At 36.0% G+C, this 17,889-nt stretch overlaps 3 protein-coding genes across 15 annotated transcripts in view; 2 read left to right on the forward strand and 1 right to left on the reverse strand.

The window, feature by feature from the left end:
* Window positions 1-8,074, forward strand: part of KrT95D (phosphofurin acidic cluster sorting protein KrT95D) — a 138,880-nt gene extending 130,806 nt beyond the window's left edge. For all 9 annotated transcript variants that reach the window (XM_076522719.1, XM_033468402.2, XM_076522715.1 and 6 more), the window contains one exon: window positions 261-8,074. In XM_076522719.1, the coding sequence (XP_076378834.1) occupies window positions 261-394 (134 nt within the window). In that variant the 3' untranslated portion in view covers window positions 395-8,074. The remainder of the gene's footprint in view (window positions 1-260) is intronic.
* A 395-nt stretch (window positions 8,075-8,469) lies between these two features.
* Window positions 8,470-12,586, reverse strand: LOC117219448 (actin maturation protease). 4 transcript variants are annotated; one of them, XM_033468628.2, is made up of 5 exons: window positions 11,738-11,989; window positions 11,587-11,668; window positions 11,081-11,530; window positions 10,672-11,004; window positions 8,470-10,593 (listed from the first exon to the last, which is right to left on the reverse strand). In XM_033468628.2, exons 3-5 carry the CDS (start codon window positions 11,293-11,295, stop codon window positions 10,392-10,394), a joined length of 750 nt encoding a protein of 249 aa, XP_033324519.1. In that variant the 5' UTR covers window positions 11,296-11,530; window positions 11,587-11,668; window positions 11,738-11,989; the 3' UTR covers window positions 8,470-10,391. The 4 variants fall into 4 exon arrangements, with proteins under 4 accessions (XP_033324519.1, XP_033324531.1, XP_033324539.1 ...); XM_033468640.2 differs by lacking the exons at window positions 11,587-11,668; window positions 11,738-11,989 and adding an exon at window positions 12,128-12,586; XM_033468648.2 differs by lacking the exon at window positions 11,587-11,668 and having other exon boundaries at window positions 11,808-11,989.
* A 451-nt stretch (window positions 12,587-13,037) lies between these two features.
* Window positions 13,038-17,228, forward strand: LOC117219488 (uncharacterized). 2 transcript variants are annotated; one of them, XM_076522722.1, is made up of 4 exons: window positions 13,038-14,097; window positions 14,205-14,272; window positions 14,409-14,535; window positions 14,695-17,228. In XM_076522722.1, exons 3-4 carry the CDS (start codon window positions 14,419-14,421, stop codon window positions 17,116-17,118), a joined length of 2,541 nt encoding a protein of 846 aa, XP_076378837.1. In that variant the 5' UTR covers window positions 13,038-14,097; window positions 14,205-14,272; window positions 14,409-14,418; the 3' UTR covers window positions 17,119-17,228. The 2 variants fall into 2 exon arrangements, with proteins under 2 accessions (XP_076378837.1, XP_076378836.1); XM_076522721.1 differs by having other exon boundaries at window positions 13,038-14,272.
* Window positions 17,229-17,889: the final 661 nt, after the last annotated feature.

Below are 17,889 nucleotides of genomic sequence, written 5' to 3' on the forward strand. Positions count from 1 at the left end.
GTCGTTACTTATGACCTCTTGCCAGCGTGATGGCAATTTGTGAGCAACATTTTTTTCAAGAATATATGTCTCAAATGAATATGTGCATATCTATTGAAATTTGCAATGACATTATCAGACAGAACTTTCCGGTAGACCTAATACTTTGCATAAACGCACCAGCAATTATTTAATAGTTTGAAGATATATTTTTAAGCAACGATTCTGTATACTGTTCACTTTAATCAATTTTTAATTACATCGTGCTCTCGTATTTCCAGTGAGCATCGACGGTACTGAGTGGTACGGCGTGAAATTCTTCCAACTATCGGCGCAGTGGCAAACGCACATCAAGACGTTCCCGATAGCCCTCTTGGAGTACAGTTCTCAACAGCAGTCTCCGAACACGACGTAAAACCTCCCCCGCACCCGTCAAAGGACACACGTTTTACCGTTTATTTGTGTTCATCGATATTGCCAATTAGGATCATCAGCTTAAGCTTGCGCGCAAACCCGATAACCATCAAATCCTACCGGTAGATACAAAAGAAACAAACCAAAAACAAAAAAAAGACACGAAAGAAAGGTAAAAAGAGAAAATTTATGCAGCGAGTAGAGAAAAGCGTAGTCAGAATACAGAGTCCTCCGCTTTGAAACTGGACGAGAATGGAGCCGACCAGGCAAGTATCCTAATTCTGCCAATTTCTATATTTTGTTTTCTTCATTTCCGTTGTTGCAATCTATAGCCTCCGTTAAGAAACAATTTTATCGGCTTTGTATAAAAGTAAACGAGAGCGCGCGTGAATATAGAGACGGTAACACATATCGTATTGAAATTATAAGGACACGATTACAGTCCATGGATTTCGTTGGTTATATGGGAATGTGCCGCATCTGGTTCGAATAGGAAATCGTTCGAGCACAGACAAGAAATTTTCTAATATGAAATTCACTCTCCGTTTGTGCAAGACTTTTTAAGAAAACGCAGCGCGATTTTATAGCGGGTGCACGGCTAAGATAGATCTTTGTCTAAATCGCAAAAACGACAAAAGGGAAAGCAGAGCAGGAGGGGGAGGGAAAGTTTCTGTCATTAAATTATCTATTTATTTAATTAACGCGGTTCTGCGATAGACGGGGCGCGGCCAGCGACGTTATCGAAGAAGTCTGTGATACAGGCAAACATTTCTCTTAGCGCACAAACCACGTTGGTGAACATGGTCGGTGACGTACGCCGATAGAGACACAATTACACTCGTACACACGTACACACAGGTTCGTCGGAAAGAGAATGACGAGAACAGTATGCGAGCCTCCGGGAGATAGAAATCGATACGACGAAGAAAATAGCTCATTAGTTCTTATACTCCTTTTCTCGTTTAAGATTTCGACGTATTTTTTGTATTCCATTTTATAGACTTTTAGCCCCAGGCTGCTGTAGTTTAAATACTCTATTTTCAGATTTTATTATTTAATACTTTATTCCTATATTAGAACTCGATTCCCGATCTTCGATAGAGTACGTGTGTACTCGATCGCGATTATATATCGTTAAGCCGTTGAAATGCGAGAGCGGAAGAGGACGAGCAGACTCTTCTCGCGTAGACACAGAGAGAAGTGGTCGAAACGCAAAGTGGCTTGCACGTTTCCGTCGCGAGAAGACGGAGTTTATGATTTCATTCGAATCTTTTCCACTGTCGTAACGAAAGAGAAATGAACGACGCGCCGCTGCGAGCAACAGTCCGGCTAGCTTATCCTTCAGCCTTCGCACCTTAAAAACCATATCATGAGAAAATGATAAACGATAGGAACTAACGTTAACGTTGTCGTAGGATTAGGAACAGAGTGAGAGCGAGTGAGAGCGAGCAAACAGAGAAAACAATGAACAAGTTCTCCCTCGGGGAGGAACAAACTGTTTAGCGTAAGGGTAGAACACTAAAAGAAAACGTACTTTTTCGACTTCTTCCTTTTTGATCATAGCAACGAGACGAGAAACTTACGTGAAGAAAAGAGAACGAAAAAAGATTCTAGAACAGTGCTTTACTGTTTCCAGCGACGTAGCCGTCGTCTTGACTGCCTAATGCCAAATTGAGAAAAGAAAAAGACAAAAAGAAGAAAAGAGAATGGCAAAACGCCTACCGAAATTTCCCCGAGAATCCCGAAACGGAAAGATAAGACTTTGAGGCGGCATTCTGTTAGCAAGAAGCGATAACGACGCCCGAACCGTTAACGATGGCGATTGCGTTTTGCCAAAGGAACATCAGCAGTGGAGTCTTTCCTTGCACACCCTACATCTACGTATACAGCGAGGATCAAAGTTGTTCGAATAGTGTAATCGTGAAAACGAACAAATTTCTACTTGCAAAAAAAAATATTGATAATTACGCATCGGCATTCGCCTAGAAAAATTGTGTGTATCGTATTTGGACAGTTCTTTATAAACTTGCGTCAAATGTAAGTTTTACTACAAGAAATGACTGTACAATAAGCAGAAAAATGCCAGCATTCTGTAGTATTACGTGTTTTATTTTGCTTCTGAATACTTTAATGTTTTTCAAAGATTCGAATATTGGGAACTAAAAATGAAAATTATTTGTAATTCATTGAACACTGTTTCGGTAAAGCATTCAGTACGAAAATTTATAAATCAATTAAATCTTAGAGGCACAAGCGAGACGAGATAAAAATACATCTCTTACATTCTCACGCTTCCTGTACGAATATTTTTGCACCTCACTGTGTACATACATATGCATAGTCCACTTCTCCTGTTCTTTGCTAGTCAGCAATTAGTTCTTAACAAGTATCGAACTGCTAACGTAGTCTTACATTTTACATTTTTAACGGCTAAGAGCGGTATCCTGATTGTGCGAACTCCCGGAAAAATAGTTGACTTAAAACTAACGGATGGCAACGTATAGTCGTTGCAAGACAATCGTGTCAACTCTCGTCATTAATTCATTCATTCGCCCCTTATGTTGTTAACCAAAGCCTTCTTGCAAATGAAATAGCAATAAAATTATGTAACAATTGAGATCCCAAACAATTCTTCAATTTAACAACAGGGGAAGGTTTCAAACTCATGTTGGAAGTGGGTCATGACGTAAGGGTTGAAACTGAAGTACGGGAAAGTGGAGTTTGAAGTGCAGCTGCTTCAATCTTCGCTAAGTCATCGCAATGAGACATTTCTCAGCCTGAACTTTCTGGAAAATTTAAACGATTTTGAGTTGCCGAAATTTCAGAGAAAGTAGTTATTTTAATTAACAAAAATTTAAACGATCTAACGAAAAGTTAGAATTCTTGTACCCTAAGGAGATATGAATAGCATTCCTGAAGTGTATACTTCCACTTCGAATTATCAGGATCACTGTAAGTTTTAAATATTAAAATTAATTGTTTAGTTTCAGTGCTGATCCTGAAGAAGTGAAGTTCTCGACTCCCGAAGATTAGAGTTTACGGATAAATATTTCAGTGTAGGCAACATCCCTGATTGACCTTGAATAGTCAATTCATCCCGTTTGAATGTGCAACAACACACGAATCTTCGAAAGTCAATGACGAGACATTCTGACGATCGCACTTGCGTTTACACGACATACGTTGTCCCCTTTCGTTGAGCATGCTGAATTGTTTTCAGCAGTCGAACCTGCCATACAGTGTATGTATATATTTCTATACACATACATATATAGATATTATACGCTCCCACACAGTTTGAAGCATCCAAGCACATCTGTTCGCGCGTTGCTTCGCAGTTTTGCACAATATCGTTGATTCTCCGTCGCGGTTCACCGTCGACGACAGCGTCACCCATTTCCGATGGTTGAACAGTTTTGCAGAGATCAAAGCAGAGCCTCTATACGCTCTCGAAGCGATTAGGCTGATTAGACTGTGGATCTTTAAGCAAAGAAATATATATATATATATAATTTATCGAGCGATCAACTGGAATATTAACATTATCTTACGTTCAAATTTGTCGTCTAGATAATCACAAAATTTGTCTACGTTTGGAATATAATACAATGTTTAATTATCTACACATCAGATCTTTATGAAAAATGTTTGCGTCGATTTTATCGAGTAAAAAATTAAATAGAGAGTTACTCTTTTTGTCAATAATCTTAATAAGACCTTTTTTTTGTTATGAATTAACAAAATTCGCAATATACTAGCTAATTAACTGTTATAGATCATGTTTGATATTAACATAAGAATTTAAGTATGTTGTACATTTAATAAAAGAACAAAATTCGCAGTCTAATCGTGATAATCCCGAAAGTCGCGAATCCAAAGCGTTTATCCAAAATGGAGGACGCTGTCACGAGTCGCGTATAAGGCATACTTTCGTTCTCGTGATTGTGAAAGTGTTCGAAAAGACTATAAATTTATCATTCGTAGGCCCGCGAACGTTCAGTATTGAGGCAGAAATAGAACTGGTCTTTTCCTTCATCTTTTCTTTTCCAACGGTAGTAGCCTGTTCGACATAGCGTGTAAGCGATTTTACGATGTTTTAATGTTCCTCGAAACCTTCTGTTTTTATCGTCCACCCTCCCTTCCCCCCGGCCCCTGATGTTTCTTTCCTTCCGTTCGTGCAATTGAAAATGCTATAAGCGTGTTTAGCCCGTCGACCGTTGTCTGTCGTCGAGTTTGCGTATATATAAGCTTTGTAAAACGGCGCGATTGACTCTTCTTAGGATCGTAATTAAAACTATGAGACACGGGACGGATTTTTCACAAGCGTGCGCGGCGAAGTTAGAGCATCAGTGAAGTAAGTCTTTGAATAAAATACGGGGTACCTTGATCGCAGGGCATTAATTTCACAAAAATTTGTATGATTTCACTGTGAAAAATTAATGTACGTATATAATTAGCTGCCGTCACGAGATCGGATGTTAAGAATAGCTCGTCAAAAATTTGTAACGCACTCGTCGCGTCCTGGACGTCTTTCGACCAATAACACCGCCCCACTAGCTGCTCCACGGACATAGTTACGTTACTGCAAACTGCCATTCTGGGTGCGTATGCGCGAAAAACCCGTCCCGTATCTTATCACTCTGTGAAGACACCACTGTCGTGTAAGGGACACGAGCGAGACAACGCCTGTAACGCGTGCTCACGGCCGAGCCTTAAAACGCGACTTATTGTTTTTTCGTTCGTTTCTTTCCATTTTGTTGTTCCCCTTTTTTTCCCCCGCCCTCCGTAAGGTTCTCTTTGACGCACGGTGTGTTCCGGCCAGTCGCACGCTCGTTAAGACTTAATGATAATTTCCAGATTCTAGTCAAAATATGAGACCATTGTTGCAATTCGAACCGCGTTCGATCGACGCGAGATTTGTCGGGCCACCGTGTATGTGTAGAATCGTATGCTGGGCATGTATCGCGACCCAACGGGATCTTCTATCGAGCGTCTGGATCACGATCAACGATCTTGACTCGTTCGCGGGTCCGAGCTCGACGGCCGTCAGCACACGTTTGCCAGGGGAAGTATTCTAAAAGGAAACAGACAAAAAAAAATAATAATATTAATAATAATATTAATAATGAATTTGCTATTGTTCGTCGGTGTATAGTAAGATTTAACACACACGTGTGGGCGGGCAACGTCCAAGCTCAAAGCTTACAATAATTAAAAGAAGTAATTAATATATTAAACGCGCGTGTTTGGTACAGCGACTAAGGATCATTAGATGGCGTCTTCATTTCCACGAGGTTTTTTAGACGTCTTTATTGTACTGCTTACAAACGGCGGCGTCTAATCGTACATGTACATATTATTAAACTTGTTATCAATGATATTAGAGAGTTCAATTAAAAGGGCTGTCAATGATCCCATCGGACGGGAGACGAGTGATGGCGAGTAACGAATACGGCTGCTGGGGCGACGGTACTTCCGCTGCATACCTGCGCGTACCTGTCTCTTTCTTTCCTTTGTCTATCCTCGAACTTCTATCGTGAAGCTTGCTACGTATTCTTTCAGTTATTAAACTGACGCACATGACAAATTCCCTTCTCAGTCGCACATCGTTGTTCAAAGATTTCTGAAATATCCATTGTTAATTTCTGTGTTATTCTTATGTCTCTCCTATCGATGAGTCTTTTTTTTTCTTTTTGATTAAAGATTAAACGTTTAATTTCTCTGCAAAGTTTTTGATTCAATTTAATGAAATGTTATCGTAGATATTAAATTCGTTCAACCTGAAGATTAGTTCTGTAAATGTCACTGTTTGCAGACTATTTGTTATATCGATAAATTATTATTTAATGATTTGAATTTTTTAAATGATTCGATCATTAACCTTGACGGATAAAATTTTATATCGTGAAATGACAGGATGAAATTTTGATTTTAATTTTTGTTAACGTTTTGTTCGTGTTTACGTTAGTTAAGATTTCGTCGAATATACAAAGTTGAATAAATAATATTCTAACGATAATATAAAATTGCAGAAATAATATGAATGTTGTTAAAGGAACTATTTATGGCGTCAATGTTAACGCTCTAGCATCGTTGTGTACGTTTTATTAGTTTAGTAGACGTAATGTTATTTTGTTTTTGCCTTCAGGGCACAATATGAGCGCAATTGTGTTATAGAAAACTTGTTAATCGTTTATTTTATCATTTTATCAAATAATTTGTAACACTGCAGAAGAGATAATAACCAGTACCCTCCATAACGTCTTCAACGTAACCATATTTGATGAACATTGTTTACAAAACTACTTTACTTACTTTTCTCTTCAAAATTCTACACTAAAATGAACACTTGGCCTACATTATCGTCGTGACAAATCACAAAAATGTGAAAATCCCCAAAATTACACCGTCGTATCGTAACAATATTAGTAACAACAGTGATGCATGTGTACCTCGTTACCGAGCAATAAATTAAATCACAGATGACGATAACGCCCCTAGATTCCCATATAGTAATATATGAGCCGTTTACTTTGAAAGTGGCATAAGTCACTTTACCGTAATGAAAAGTGGTGATTTTTTTAATGTTTATACGAAATTATTTATACTGAGAAAAATATCAGTATCCTGAGATAACAAATACAAGTAAATCTTCTCGAAAGTTGGCATCCATATTTTTAAACGGTGTTAAAACACAAACCCTTAAATATATCGACTTGAAAACAAAGTGACTTATGCCACTTTCAAAATAAACGGCTCATATGTATACATTTGTATTTCTTTAAGCGAGCTTCATAAAATGCTAAATAGAAGAAGGTTTCTAAGAGTTAATTACGTTGAGAGAGAGAGAGAGAGAGAAACTCGCATTAAAAACAGATTTATTTAGATCGAGATCGAGCAAGAGACGAGTAAAGAAAGACAGAAAGAGAAAGAGAGAGATAAAATAGAAGACGCTGGAAATAAATTTCTGATAAAGTGAATCAGCTAGCCTTTTTTAATTCAACTCCCCTATTGTTGATATAATAAATACGAAATACCTATATGTGATACATATTATTAAACGTAATGTTTCGATACAGGTTATCATTGTTATGAATCCTTTCGGTGTTATGACAGTCATATTCGCGTTTGTTAACATGTCGGCACACACGACATGTCCGCCGAGCATCTGCGATCACTGTGCGACAGCAATAGGCAGCAAAGGATTGACCTATAGAATAGACGCCTTGTGTCCTGGGCGTGTATGGTTGTTTTATACTATTATATAGCACGACGTTGTTTGTATCAGAGATGTTTCTCCGCACGCAGAGAGTACAATGCGTAAAAATGACAATATAAGTTTGTAGATCGTTTCGTAGAGAGATGTGCTAGTACCGTCTGTACAATAGTTTCGTCCTTGAGCACCGCCGGCAGTATCCATGGATCGTCGTCTCGGCTCGGCGGCCACGTGGCTGTTCAACGATATCTACAGGTGTGAATGTAGAATCTGTTGCGTTGCGTTACATCTCAGGACACAAGTAGACATATAATATAATTGGGAGATAGTTAAAAAAAAAACATGGCAACTGTGTATGTAGAGGAGAGCGACAGTCGGGAAATGCTGAAACCTTTGAAACGAAAGATGAAACTGTGTTGTTGATGTTTGTAAGCTTGAAATATAAATGTAACGCAGTTTTTAGTATTCCATTGCGTTCCAATGCACCTGGATTAACATCCCTCCAGAGAATATCTTCTTTCCTTCGTGTACAGGGTGTTCACGGATTTATTAATCAGCATTTTTCTTTGCGAACGAGATCACTATGGAAGAAAAGATGAAAGAGGAGAAGAGAATACCACGTATTTTTCTGCAACGTTTTATACTCTCGTTTCTTCCTAGTAAAGCTGGCTAGCAAATGCGCGAACACCACGTATACTCGCTCCTGTCTCACATTTTCTCGCTAACAAAAACGCATCAAGAGGGAAGAACAATGCACATCGGATACGCTTCGCGGAGAACACTTGGCTGCACGTCAGCTCTTCCGGCTGACCCGGAAGAGACGCGTAATATAAAATAAATCACGAATTCAAACATGTGTATAAATTATAACATTCTTTATATTTATCATGGTTAAAGCTAAAAACCGATAACAAATAAGTAAAATGCGTGTACACAAAGAAACAAGAATTAACAATGATCACATATTAATCTCTTACAATGTAACACAATAAATGTGCCGCTCGGCTATTGTTGCACTTTGGATCACAGGTGATACAATAGGTAATTATTGCGTTGTATTGCATACAAAAATTAGGCGCAATAGAACTCCTGGATAGCCTTCCCTGTTTTCATAAGAAACAGATCGAAATACAGAAATCACGAAACCGACTGGAAACATTTTCCTAAACCGAGTTTCCCTTCTTCGACGTTCCTCTACGATGAAAGACCGTACCATGCTAAGTAACGGAAGACGTTATACGATTCCTATGAACGTGACTTGGGGTTCAGAAGTTTGAGCAGGAAAATACGTATTTTGATTATCTTCATCGATGTTTCGAGACACGCATCTTGCGGAAATAAATAGTTTGTTTTACAGAGTATAATTCGATTTATACGTCGCGACATTAAATTTAGAGACACTTGTACGGGCAAACAGCACAGTGTACGATTTTCTTCTGTTAATAAATGAACCTCACGTTTTGGCGGCACTTGGGTACACTTTATTCTTTTTGTTATCATTGGTTTCATTTAATCGATTCGAAACCATTCAATGTGTCTACAAATTTATAGCATCTGTTTTGAACCTGCTATATGCATTTTACTGACAGATTTAATAGAAAACGTTGAAGATACCGCACAACTGAAGAAACCAGCCAGTCGTAAAGTATCTTCAGGTTTTATAATTCCGTGTGTGTATATATATATATATTTGTAAATTATGAGGACTATGCCCATACTTTACATATTAGTAAATAAATAGTGAAACAAGCATATTATATAATCTACACACAGTAAGATTCCTCTTTAGAAGCACATTGCTTTCGAGATAGTCAACAAAATACCGTGATAACATTTGTCGTGGATATAGCGACATAAAATCGATTTATATGATTTTTACTTGTACATATGTCTATATAATATATATATGTATGTATAATATTTGGTAAAAAGTCTGGCATAGTAGTCATATTATTGTATAATAGTTGTTTGAATTTAGGCGATTGTTCATCTTAAAAGCAATGCGCTCAATCTGATATAGCACACGAACATTAAGTTTCATTGCCTCAAATGCAATCTGCGAGACTCTTGCGATGGATTTAGTCTTTATTCGTATAATGCCAACATAAAAAAAATATTCACAATAATTACCGAAAAACTTCTGACGATCTCTTCCGCCGCTAAATAAATATACTTAAATCTGTTCATCCCAGCTAGTTACGATTTCGATAACTTCCTAGCTAGTACACTTAGATAGCTATTCAATATAGATATTTTTATAGACTTTTTTTCGTTAATTCTTCACGTTCGCCCATCCATGCACCTGTACGTACGTCTACAGTTTCTCAGACTAAATTTACGCGCATGCTTAGTACGTATTGCATCACAGGAAGAGTTTAATACTCGACACATAAAAGAAAGTTTTATTTTTTTCTCGAAGTAGTTCGCGTGCATGTAAGTCAAACACATGATATTATTATTATTAGTATTATTATTATTATTATGTACGTTGTGTGTCGGAGAGCTTAACGAATGAAATATCATCTGATATTCTATCTAATACGAAAATTTCGAAGACCGATACTCTCTACCGGATATCGAATAGATTTCTGCGATGCGAGTTTAAACACATGGTATCCCACCTTGAACCATCACATCTCATAAACGAATTTTGCGGCAGCTGTGCAAATGTTGTTACGCTTTGAATATTTACCATATACCGTAATATGGATACAGTAATGTTAGAAAGTAATTTCTGTCTTTCACTGTGATATCAATTACCTACAGATTCTTGTACATGATTTTATATGTATGGATGCAACGCCAGTGCCCTACCGCGCAGACCTCTTTGACCACCGACTCCACCCTTTGGTATAACGTATCCTCCAGCATGTCTGGCTGTCCCTTCCTCTTCCAAGTTCCCATTACTTTCAATCAAATCGCGCAACGGCCAGCAAGCTAAGTGACGTGATTTTCCATGGCGCGCTAAGACATGATATCCTTGTCTGAAACATGGATAATTGTTCCAGTCCTTTTTATTTTCTTGTTCAAAAAATAGCATGTATATATAACTGAAAGTGTACCTAGATGAAATTAGGCCCACGAGTAGTGCCCAGTGAGATTTATGACCTCTTTTCAAGCAGGGAGCGTGGTTGAAATCAGAATCGTATGGGATCATTACCATAGCCCCGTGAGCTAGAGCATGAGTCAGAGTATCCGGGCATTGCTGTAGATCTACTAAAATATCTGGTCTATGATCAGGTAAATATTCAGCTGCTAACGTGCCCATGAAATCAACGCTGTATACTTCTCCATGTTGCGTGAAGCCTCTAACACGGGCTTCTGCTAGAAGTTGGCTCACAGAGACTGGTTTTGTGTACTCCTGCGATGCCATAGCGAGTGCCACCAAACCGCATCTACAAAATAATACAGCATTACATTGTATACAATATCTAGTAAGATTTGTCCAGCTAAATAGAAATTAAAGCTTACTGTGGCCCATCTTGCAAAATTGGTTCCACTTGACAAAAATATGTTACTTCCGCATCTTTTAACTCGTTTTGTGCTATTAACTTTTCGATCTCTGCTTCTGTAGAAGTAAGGGTAATCTTGGCCCAAGAAGGCAAAGAATCCGCATCGCTCACTTCTGTTTTTTCACACATAGGTGCCTCTGGCAAACTTGGGAGTGGCGGAGGTGGTGCTGGCATTTCTCGCAAGATAAATGCTTTACGAACAACTATTCTGTTCGATGAACAAATACCTGGTTGAACGTTATGGTGCAACGGCGACAATCCCACAGCTATGAAATCATGCACCTATACTTCAGTATTTTCAATTTGAGAATTGCCATTTCTCAATAGTATCCTTTCCATTCACCGCCAGACAGCATAGTGCTCTTTGTTCATTGCAAATGTTCCTTGGAATACTTTGGACAGGCCCGAGCTAAAATATCAACAAAAATAGAGCATGCAATTTGCAACGTGATTCGTGAAACGAACCGCAGAACAGAGTGCCCGAAAATGCGGATGATGTCCCGTGGATTAAAAACTTTAAATGTCAGCGTTCAATCGATTAAACGTGCTGCAGGTGGAAAAATGAATAGATATATTATGAATTGTCACAATTGCATTTGTGTATTAGTCATTTAACCTTGAGAAATATGTTACACCAATCTGTCATTGTTTCAATAATCGTGAATTGTAAGAATCTCGGACAATACCGCTGAATGTAATTATTATCGTGCTATCGGGTTGCTCGATGCGATAAAGAACAAAGATACTTTTACTTTGATACAGAAAGTCTTGAATGAATTTTACAAATTCGAACACGAAGTAATATTACTCGCTGCGAAAATTCTAATGGCAGCACATTGCACGACCGACATTGAACGGAATAGTGAACGGTGATTGAATTCTGCAGTACGAAGAATCCATTACCGATTTAATTTCGTTTGGTCGGTGTTCGTGAATATTAATATAATATATGAATATAATTATGATAAAACGAGCGACCGGGCGAGTCAGTATTTGTTTACCGTACCTAGAATACAAGAAAATCACAGGCAGCACGATTTTGACGTTTACACGTCCCTCCTATACACCCTGTGACTCATGCACGTACATTATGTAATTCTTTAGCAGAAACGAGAATTAACACTCGAGCACGTTGGCGTGACGATACTAAGAATTCGTGTAGGTTTGCAGCGATTTTTTTACGAACGGCAATTACTCGGTCAATACGATTCCAATTCGTTCCTCTCTCGAGGAGCTCTCAGGCTGACATAGCAAACTGTGCCTTACTTGCAGGCGTACGTCGCGCTATACAGTCTGATAAGAAATTTCTCGTAACCGCTGCAGCTCCGCAAATGATTCCACTAGTTTAGGTAAGCGCATTGTTTGCAAGAACCCTAGCCTCGGGAAATATATTGTTTATCTCTTTTCACTGTGACCTGGACTGGAACAGGTGCAGGGATTTCTGTACGTATCGCATGAGATTGTACACTCATGCAACGACTACAGATAAAGTCTTTCGAATCTGTCTGATAACAGCACAGAAACCGATTGGCCAAGCTACCAACCTCGCCGCCAATCCACGGCTGAGTTTTGAACAGTGCTGCCTTGCCATTTCAAGCGAGAAATATTTAAAGACAATTTAACAGTTTCTCTGATTAAAAATGTTATTAAGCACCTAAGCACAATATTTAAATTCTGAATGTTTTAATTGAACATTTACTTTAAACAAAATACTATTTCGTTGTCCTTTTTTAATCACGGATGGTACTCAAGGTACATACTTGTATGGGTCAGGCATAGAAGCATTGCTTTGTATGTACAAATAATAAACGCAACAATGTACATTGACTTAGTTACGTATAAAAATGATTAAATGATTTATATTTGCAACATTTATATTTGGAATCAACATGGTCGTTTAATGAGGTGCGACCATTCAGCTCACAAATTAATATTTCTGTGTTTTTAAAACATTCTTTTTTATATGTTCACACTTGGATTTTCAGTGCACATACTTGTGCACAGACAAGACGCTATAAATTACTTGGATCTGGCCGTTTGGTACCACTTTAGCACGCAATACATTTTTCGGTTCATTTTTTTCACAATACATTTACGGTTCTGTATTACCGACTCTGTGGTTTGTAGTATAATCAGAGTAATGCAGTCAGCCCCGTGACATAAAAGTCCGCAAGATGTTAAATCTATTTCTTATATCTTGTCTATGGTTTGAGAATATTTAGGTTTAGGCAGGTTCAGGTCACCCTGTCGTTCTCTTCTCATAGACAATGGTCAGCTGAGAAACCATTTTCTGAAGTATCATAGTGTTAAACGGCACAGAGAATACATGAGTACAAATGAATGTCTTTGTCCTTGCTCATGAATTCGAAACTGGAAAACGAATGTTATATATGATAGAAGAAGCGCTTGCGAAAATTGTACACTGCGGTTTTTATTCGCATGTTCTGATTTATGTTTAAATTTGATATTATTTTACGTTAGATTTCGAATCATTCTTTTTATTAATATTCTTATTTTATATCATATCTACGACTATGTTCAGGAAAACATTATTAAATAAACATGGTCCATATAAATGACCATGTTTCCAAACTACTATTATATTATTGTTTTTCTTATAACGTAATGCAGCTAAATACACAGATACTGTATACAAATCAAGAGTGCGCAAATATTTGTTGCTTTAATGTACGTACAATCAGGGTGCAGATACACTTGGAAAACCAGGCGAGTGTAGAATTAACGAAAACATCTTGAAGCCTACCTTTTCATGTAAGCTGTTACTATTCGAGAACGCGAATTTATTGGTCTAAAATTGGAATCAAGATTTCTGTATGTACATGTATATAGTCGACACTATCGAAGATTTGAAACATTAATAAACGTTACCCACAAAATAAAAAGACATAATAAATGTACTATAATGTAGATATGTATCTCACAACATTTAACAGTGTTGTGAAACTTGTAATTAAGGTTAAAATTCCATTTTCTTATTTATAAATGTTTTACGAAACGTACCAAGAACAATCTAGCAAGTTATGTGTTATATATATTTAAAAATCATATTTTATACAATACAGATAACCTATACTTGGTGTTGTTTCTATAATGACATAAAATAATCGTAAACAAATCATTATAATTGTATGTAAGTATACCATCGTACAGTATAATATGATCCAAATACAACTAATTAATAGACAATGTATTAATGTAAAAAAAAAAACAATAAAAACCATGTGTATCTCTGCTGTATAAATTGTTTTTAACAATAAACTTTACAGAAATTCAATCATGGATGCATTGATATGTCGTTTATGCGGTATAAATCTCGTAGAGGGAAAGTGCAAAGATATTTTTGAAGAATCATCTGACTTAATACACCAAATTACAGAAGTTTTACCGATTTCAGTATGTTAATTTTCTGAAATTTAAAAGTTTAATTAATTGAAATTGTTTATCTAACATAGGTTTAATTTTTTCTATTTTACATAATCAAAACTGCAAACAATTATATAATCAATAATAATAATAAATTCGTCTAAATTAATATTTCAATGATTGTTGCAGATATCTATTGATGATAATGGTTCAAAGCATATATGTTTGTCATGCTATGATAAAATTATTCTTTGCAACAAGTTCATTGAAGATGTACTAGAATATTCTAAAGAATTACAGGATGAATCACAGATAAAATCTTTGTTTGACTTATCTAGAGAAATGACAGACTTTTCAAAGATTCATAATGATGCTGTATATACATGTCCTAATTGTAAAATTGGTTTAATGATTCTATTAGTCAGTAATTCTCAAGGCTGTGATTATACCTTTCAAATCGCATTAGCTATGGTAAATCATTCAGAAAAGAAACATATTTTAAAAGAGAAAAATATACAAATACATAAAAATTTAATACATTTCAATAATATTAAGAATAACAATGTACATCTTAAAGATGTAAGTAAAATGACAGACATAGAAGACATTGAAAATTCGCATGATCAAGTGAGTTTTACATTACCAGTGTTACAACAAGAAGATGCAAATTGTTTTGATAGACCATCCGTTAAAGAAGATTCAGAAATAATGACACAGAAAAGAAGAAAAAGAAAACTCGTTAAAACTGAATTTTATGAAGATTCAAGTAGTCTTACAAAAGTACTAAAATTGAAGAAAATGTACGAATCTAATGAAAATTTATTGGTCTATAACAATGACTCCATGAACAGTTTAATAAAGATTGAACCAGAAAGTGACAATGTTTGTGAAGCAGACAGCGAAACTGATATTAAAAGTAACAAAAATTCACACGTGAATCAATTATACACACTTGAAAAGGATCAGACTCAAGAAGAAAATGATATTTATAAATCTTGCTTGAAATATGTCTGTAAATTTTGTGGAGTACGTTATCTTTCCCACATGAAATATGAATTTCATATGGAGAGGCACAAATTAGATAAAATGTACAAGTACATATGTACATTATGCAGTAAAGAAACAAGTAATGAAAACTTACTGTGGGATCATTACTTTCACACGCATAAAAGTTTACAACGTTACATATGTACAGAATGTGGGAAATTATTTGCGAAAAGGTCCAGATTAAATGGTCATCAAAAAATGTACAATCATAAAGGTGTGAAACAGATCCAAGTTAATTCTAGCGATGATAATATTAACAATGATATCATACAAAAAGCTATAGCTGAAACTGAACAGAGGAAACATTCTGTAAACTGTAATCTCTGTGGAAAAATAATTTCCGATTTCAATGCCGATGCTATTAATGATCTAGTTACATGTGCCGACTGTGAAGACTCTACTCTTTCTCTTATGGTAGATGGCAATGAAACAAAAGTAATCTCTCCTCGACAATATCACTGCACTCAGTGCCCAAAACACTTTGTACGAAAAGAAAGACTGGAGTTTCATGAAATGAGGCACAATGAAAACATGAACGAATTCGTTTGCAGTACTTGTGGAAAAGAATTTAGGGCAGAGAATTCATTATACGAGCATTACCTTTTCGTTCACAAAGGCGCAAGGCCTCATATTTGCGAACACTGCGGTAAATCGTTCCAATTAAAAGCTAGGTTGAAAGAACATCATCGAATTCATACAGGTGAAAGACCCTATCAATGTGATGTTTGCGGTCAAAAATGTAGAACCACAAATGCGTTGAAGCTACATCGGAAGATTCATTTTTCCAATAATAGATATACTTGCAATGTGTGTAATAAGTCATTCAGTAAAAAACAGAATATGAACGAGCACTTAGAAAAGCATTGGAAAAACGATAAAAACGTGACATTACCAGAAGTATTTAGATGTCCAATTTGTTTAGAAAACTTCCCAACATATCGTATGTTGAAGTATCATATGATCGAAATTCATAAATTGAATAATCAGGATCCAATTCTTACAAAACAAAAGCCGTGGTACGAATGCGAAGAATGTCACGAAAAATTCAAACATCAAATGTCTTTAAAAGCTCATAAAGAGAGGGTACACGAAGGAAGAGTAGACCCACTCTATCAATGTGATACATGTAACACTACTTACAGAGTTAAGCAACTTCTAGTGAATCATATCAACAGTAAACACAACGGCGAAAGGCGCTACAAGTGCGCACAATGTGAAAAGGGATTCAATGATACAAAATCCTTGTATAATCATGTGCTGTTGCATACTGGGAAAAAACCGTATGTTTGCGAATATTGTAACATGCGTTTCAGAAGAAAAGATTCCAGAGATCATCACCGTAGAAAACACACAGGTGAACAACCTTATCAGTGTCCAGATTGTGGAGAATCATTTTCTACATATAATAATCGGTCCAAGCATCGGAAACGGGAACACGGGGAAGATCCTGAATGTCCTGAGTGTAAGGAGAAATGTAGCAGCCAACAGGAAGTTAGAATCCATTTGAATAAACATCTTGGAGAAAAATTGAAGGAACTACAAAGTATAAATAGTGAAGAGGCATAGATCAAACTATAAATGAAGGATTACTGTTAAATGTTTTTGTTATTGTATCAATTTGGATTTTCGTTAGTATCAATTTTATAATAATACTTATTAAATTAATAACGATACTATCTCTTTTCTTTTTATTAATTCCTCACTTTTATTTATTCAAAACATATTTTCACACTTGGAAATTAATGTGAAAAACTTGTTATCGATCATATTCGTTAAATTCTATCGAATTTATATAATTTTCGTGTTGTTTTGCACCGTTGTTTTTGTAATTTTATAATATTTAATATTAAACTACGTGTATTGTATAATACACAAACATATAATTTATTAAATATGTACAGACGTATTGTAATTTTTCTTATTAAATTATGTACAAAATATTAAGTAATTAATTCTCATTGTTACATAGAAATTGTTAAAGATAATTTATAATAAATAAAAAATGCTTATATTTTTTAATTTAGAAATTTTATTTTTCATTTGCTGCCTACGTATGTATATTTTATAAAATAATATTAAATTTTCAATATTAACGAACTATGACAATAATAATTTAGTTTACTGCGTGTTAGAATGTGTAAGTCTTCCTTTATATCAAAATTCTTAACGTTGTATTAAAGAGAAGAATACATTTTGGAGTGTTATAAAGTTAAATTTATTTGCCGACGTTATTCAAACATAATGACGTAAATTAATGTTGATTATTAACAATGTAGCATGCGCAGAGGTTTTATATATAGCTATCATCAGCGTACACGTGCAGTTGGAACAAATGTC

The sequence above is a fragment of the Megalopta genalis genome, chromosome 6 (assembly GCF_051020955.1).
Source record: "Megalopta genalis isolate 19385.01 chromosome 6, iyMegGena1_principal, whole genome shotgun sequence".
Taxonomy (NCBI): domain Eukaryota; kingdom Metazoa; phylum Arthropoda; class Insecta; order Hymenoptera; family Halictidae; genus Megalopta; species Megalopta genalis.

Bases quoted from the DNA above. Each gene is read 5' to 3' on its own strand.
- LOC117219448 (XM_033468640.2), bottom strand. From the start codon at position 11,295: ATGCCAGCACCACCTCCGCCACTCCCAAGTTTGCCAGAGGCACCTATG. The intron at 11,005-11,080 runs GTAAGCTTTAAT...ATTATTTTGTAG, and splicing joins ATTTTGCAAGATGGGCCACA to ATGCGGTTTGGTGGCACTCG. The intron at 10,594-10,671 runs GTACACTTTCAG...TCCATGTTTCAG, and splicing joins GTGGGCCTAATTTCATCTAG to ACAAGGATATCATGTCTTAG.
- LOC117219488 (XM_076522721.1), top strand. From the start codon at position 14,419: ATGGATGCATTGATATGTCGTTTATGCGGTATAAATCTCGTAGAGGGA. The intron at 14,536-14,694 runs GTATGTTAATTT...TGATTGTTGCAG, and splicing joins CAGAAGTTTTACCGATTTCA to ATATCTATTGATGATAATGG.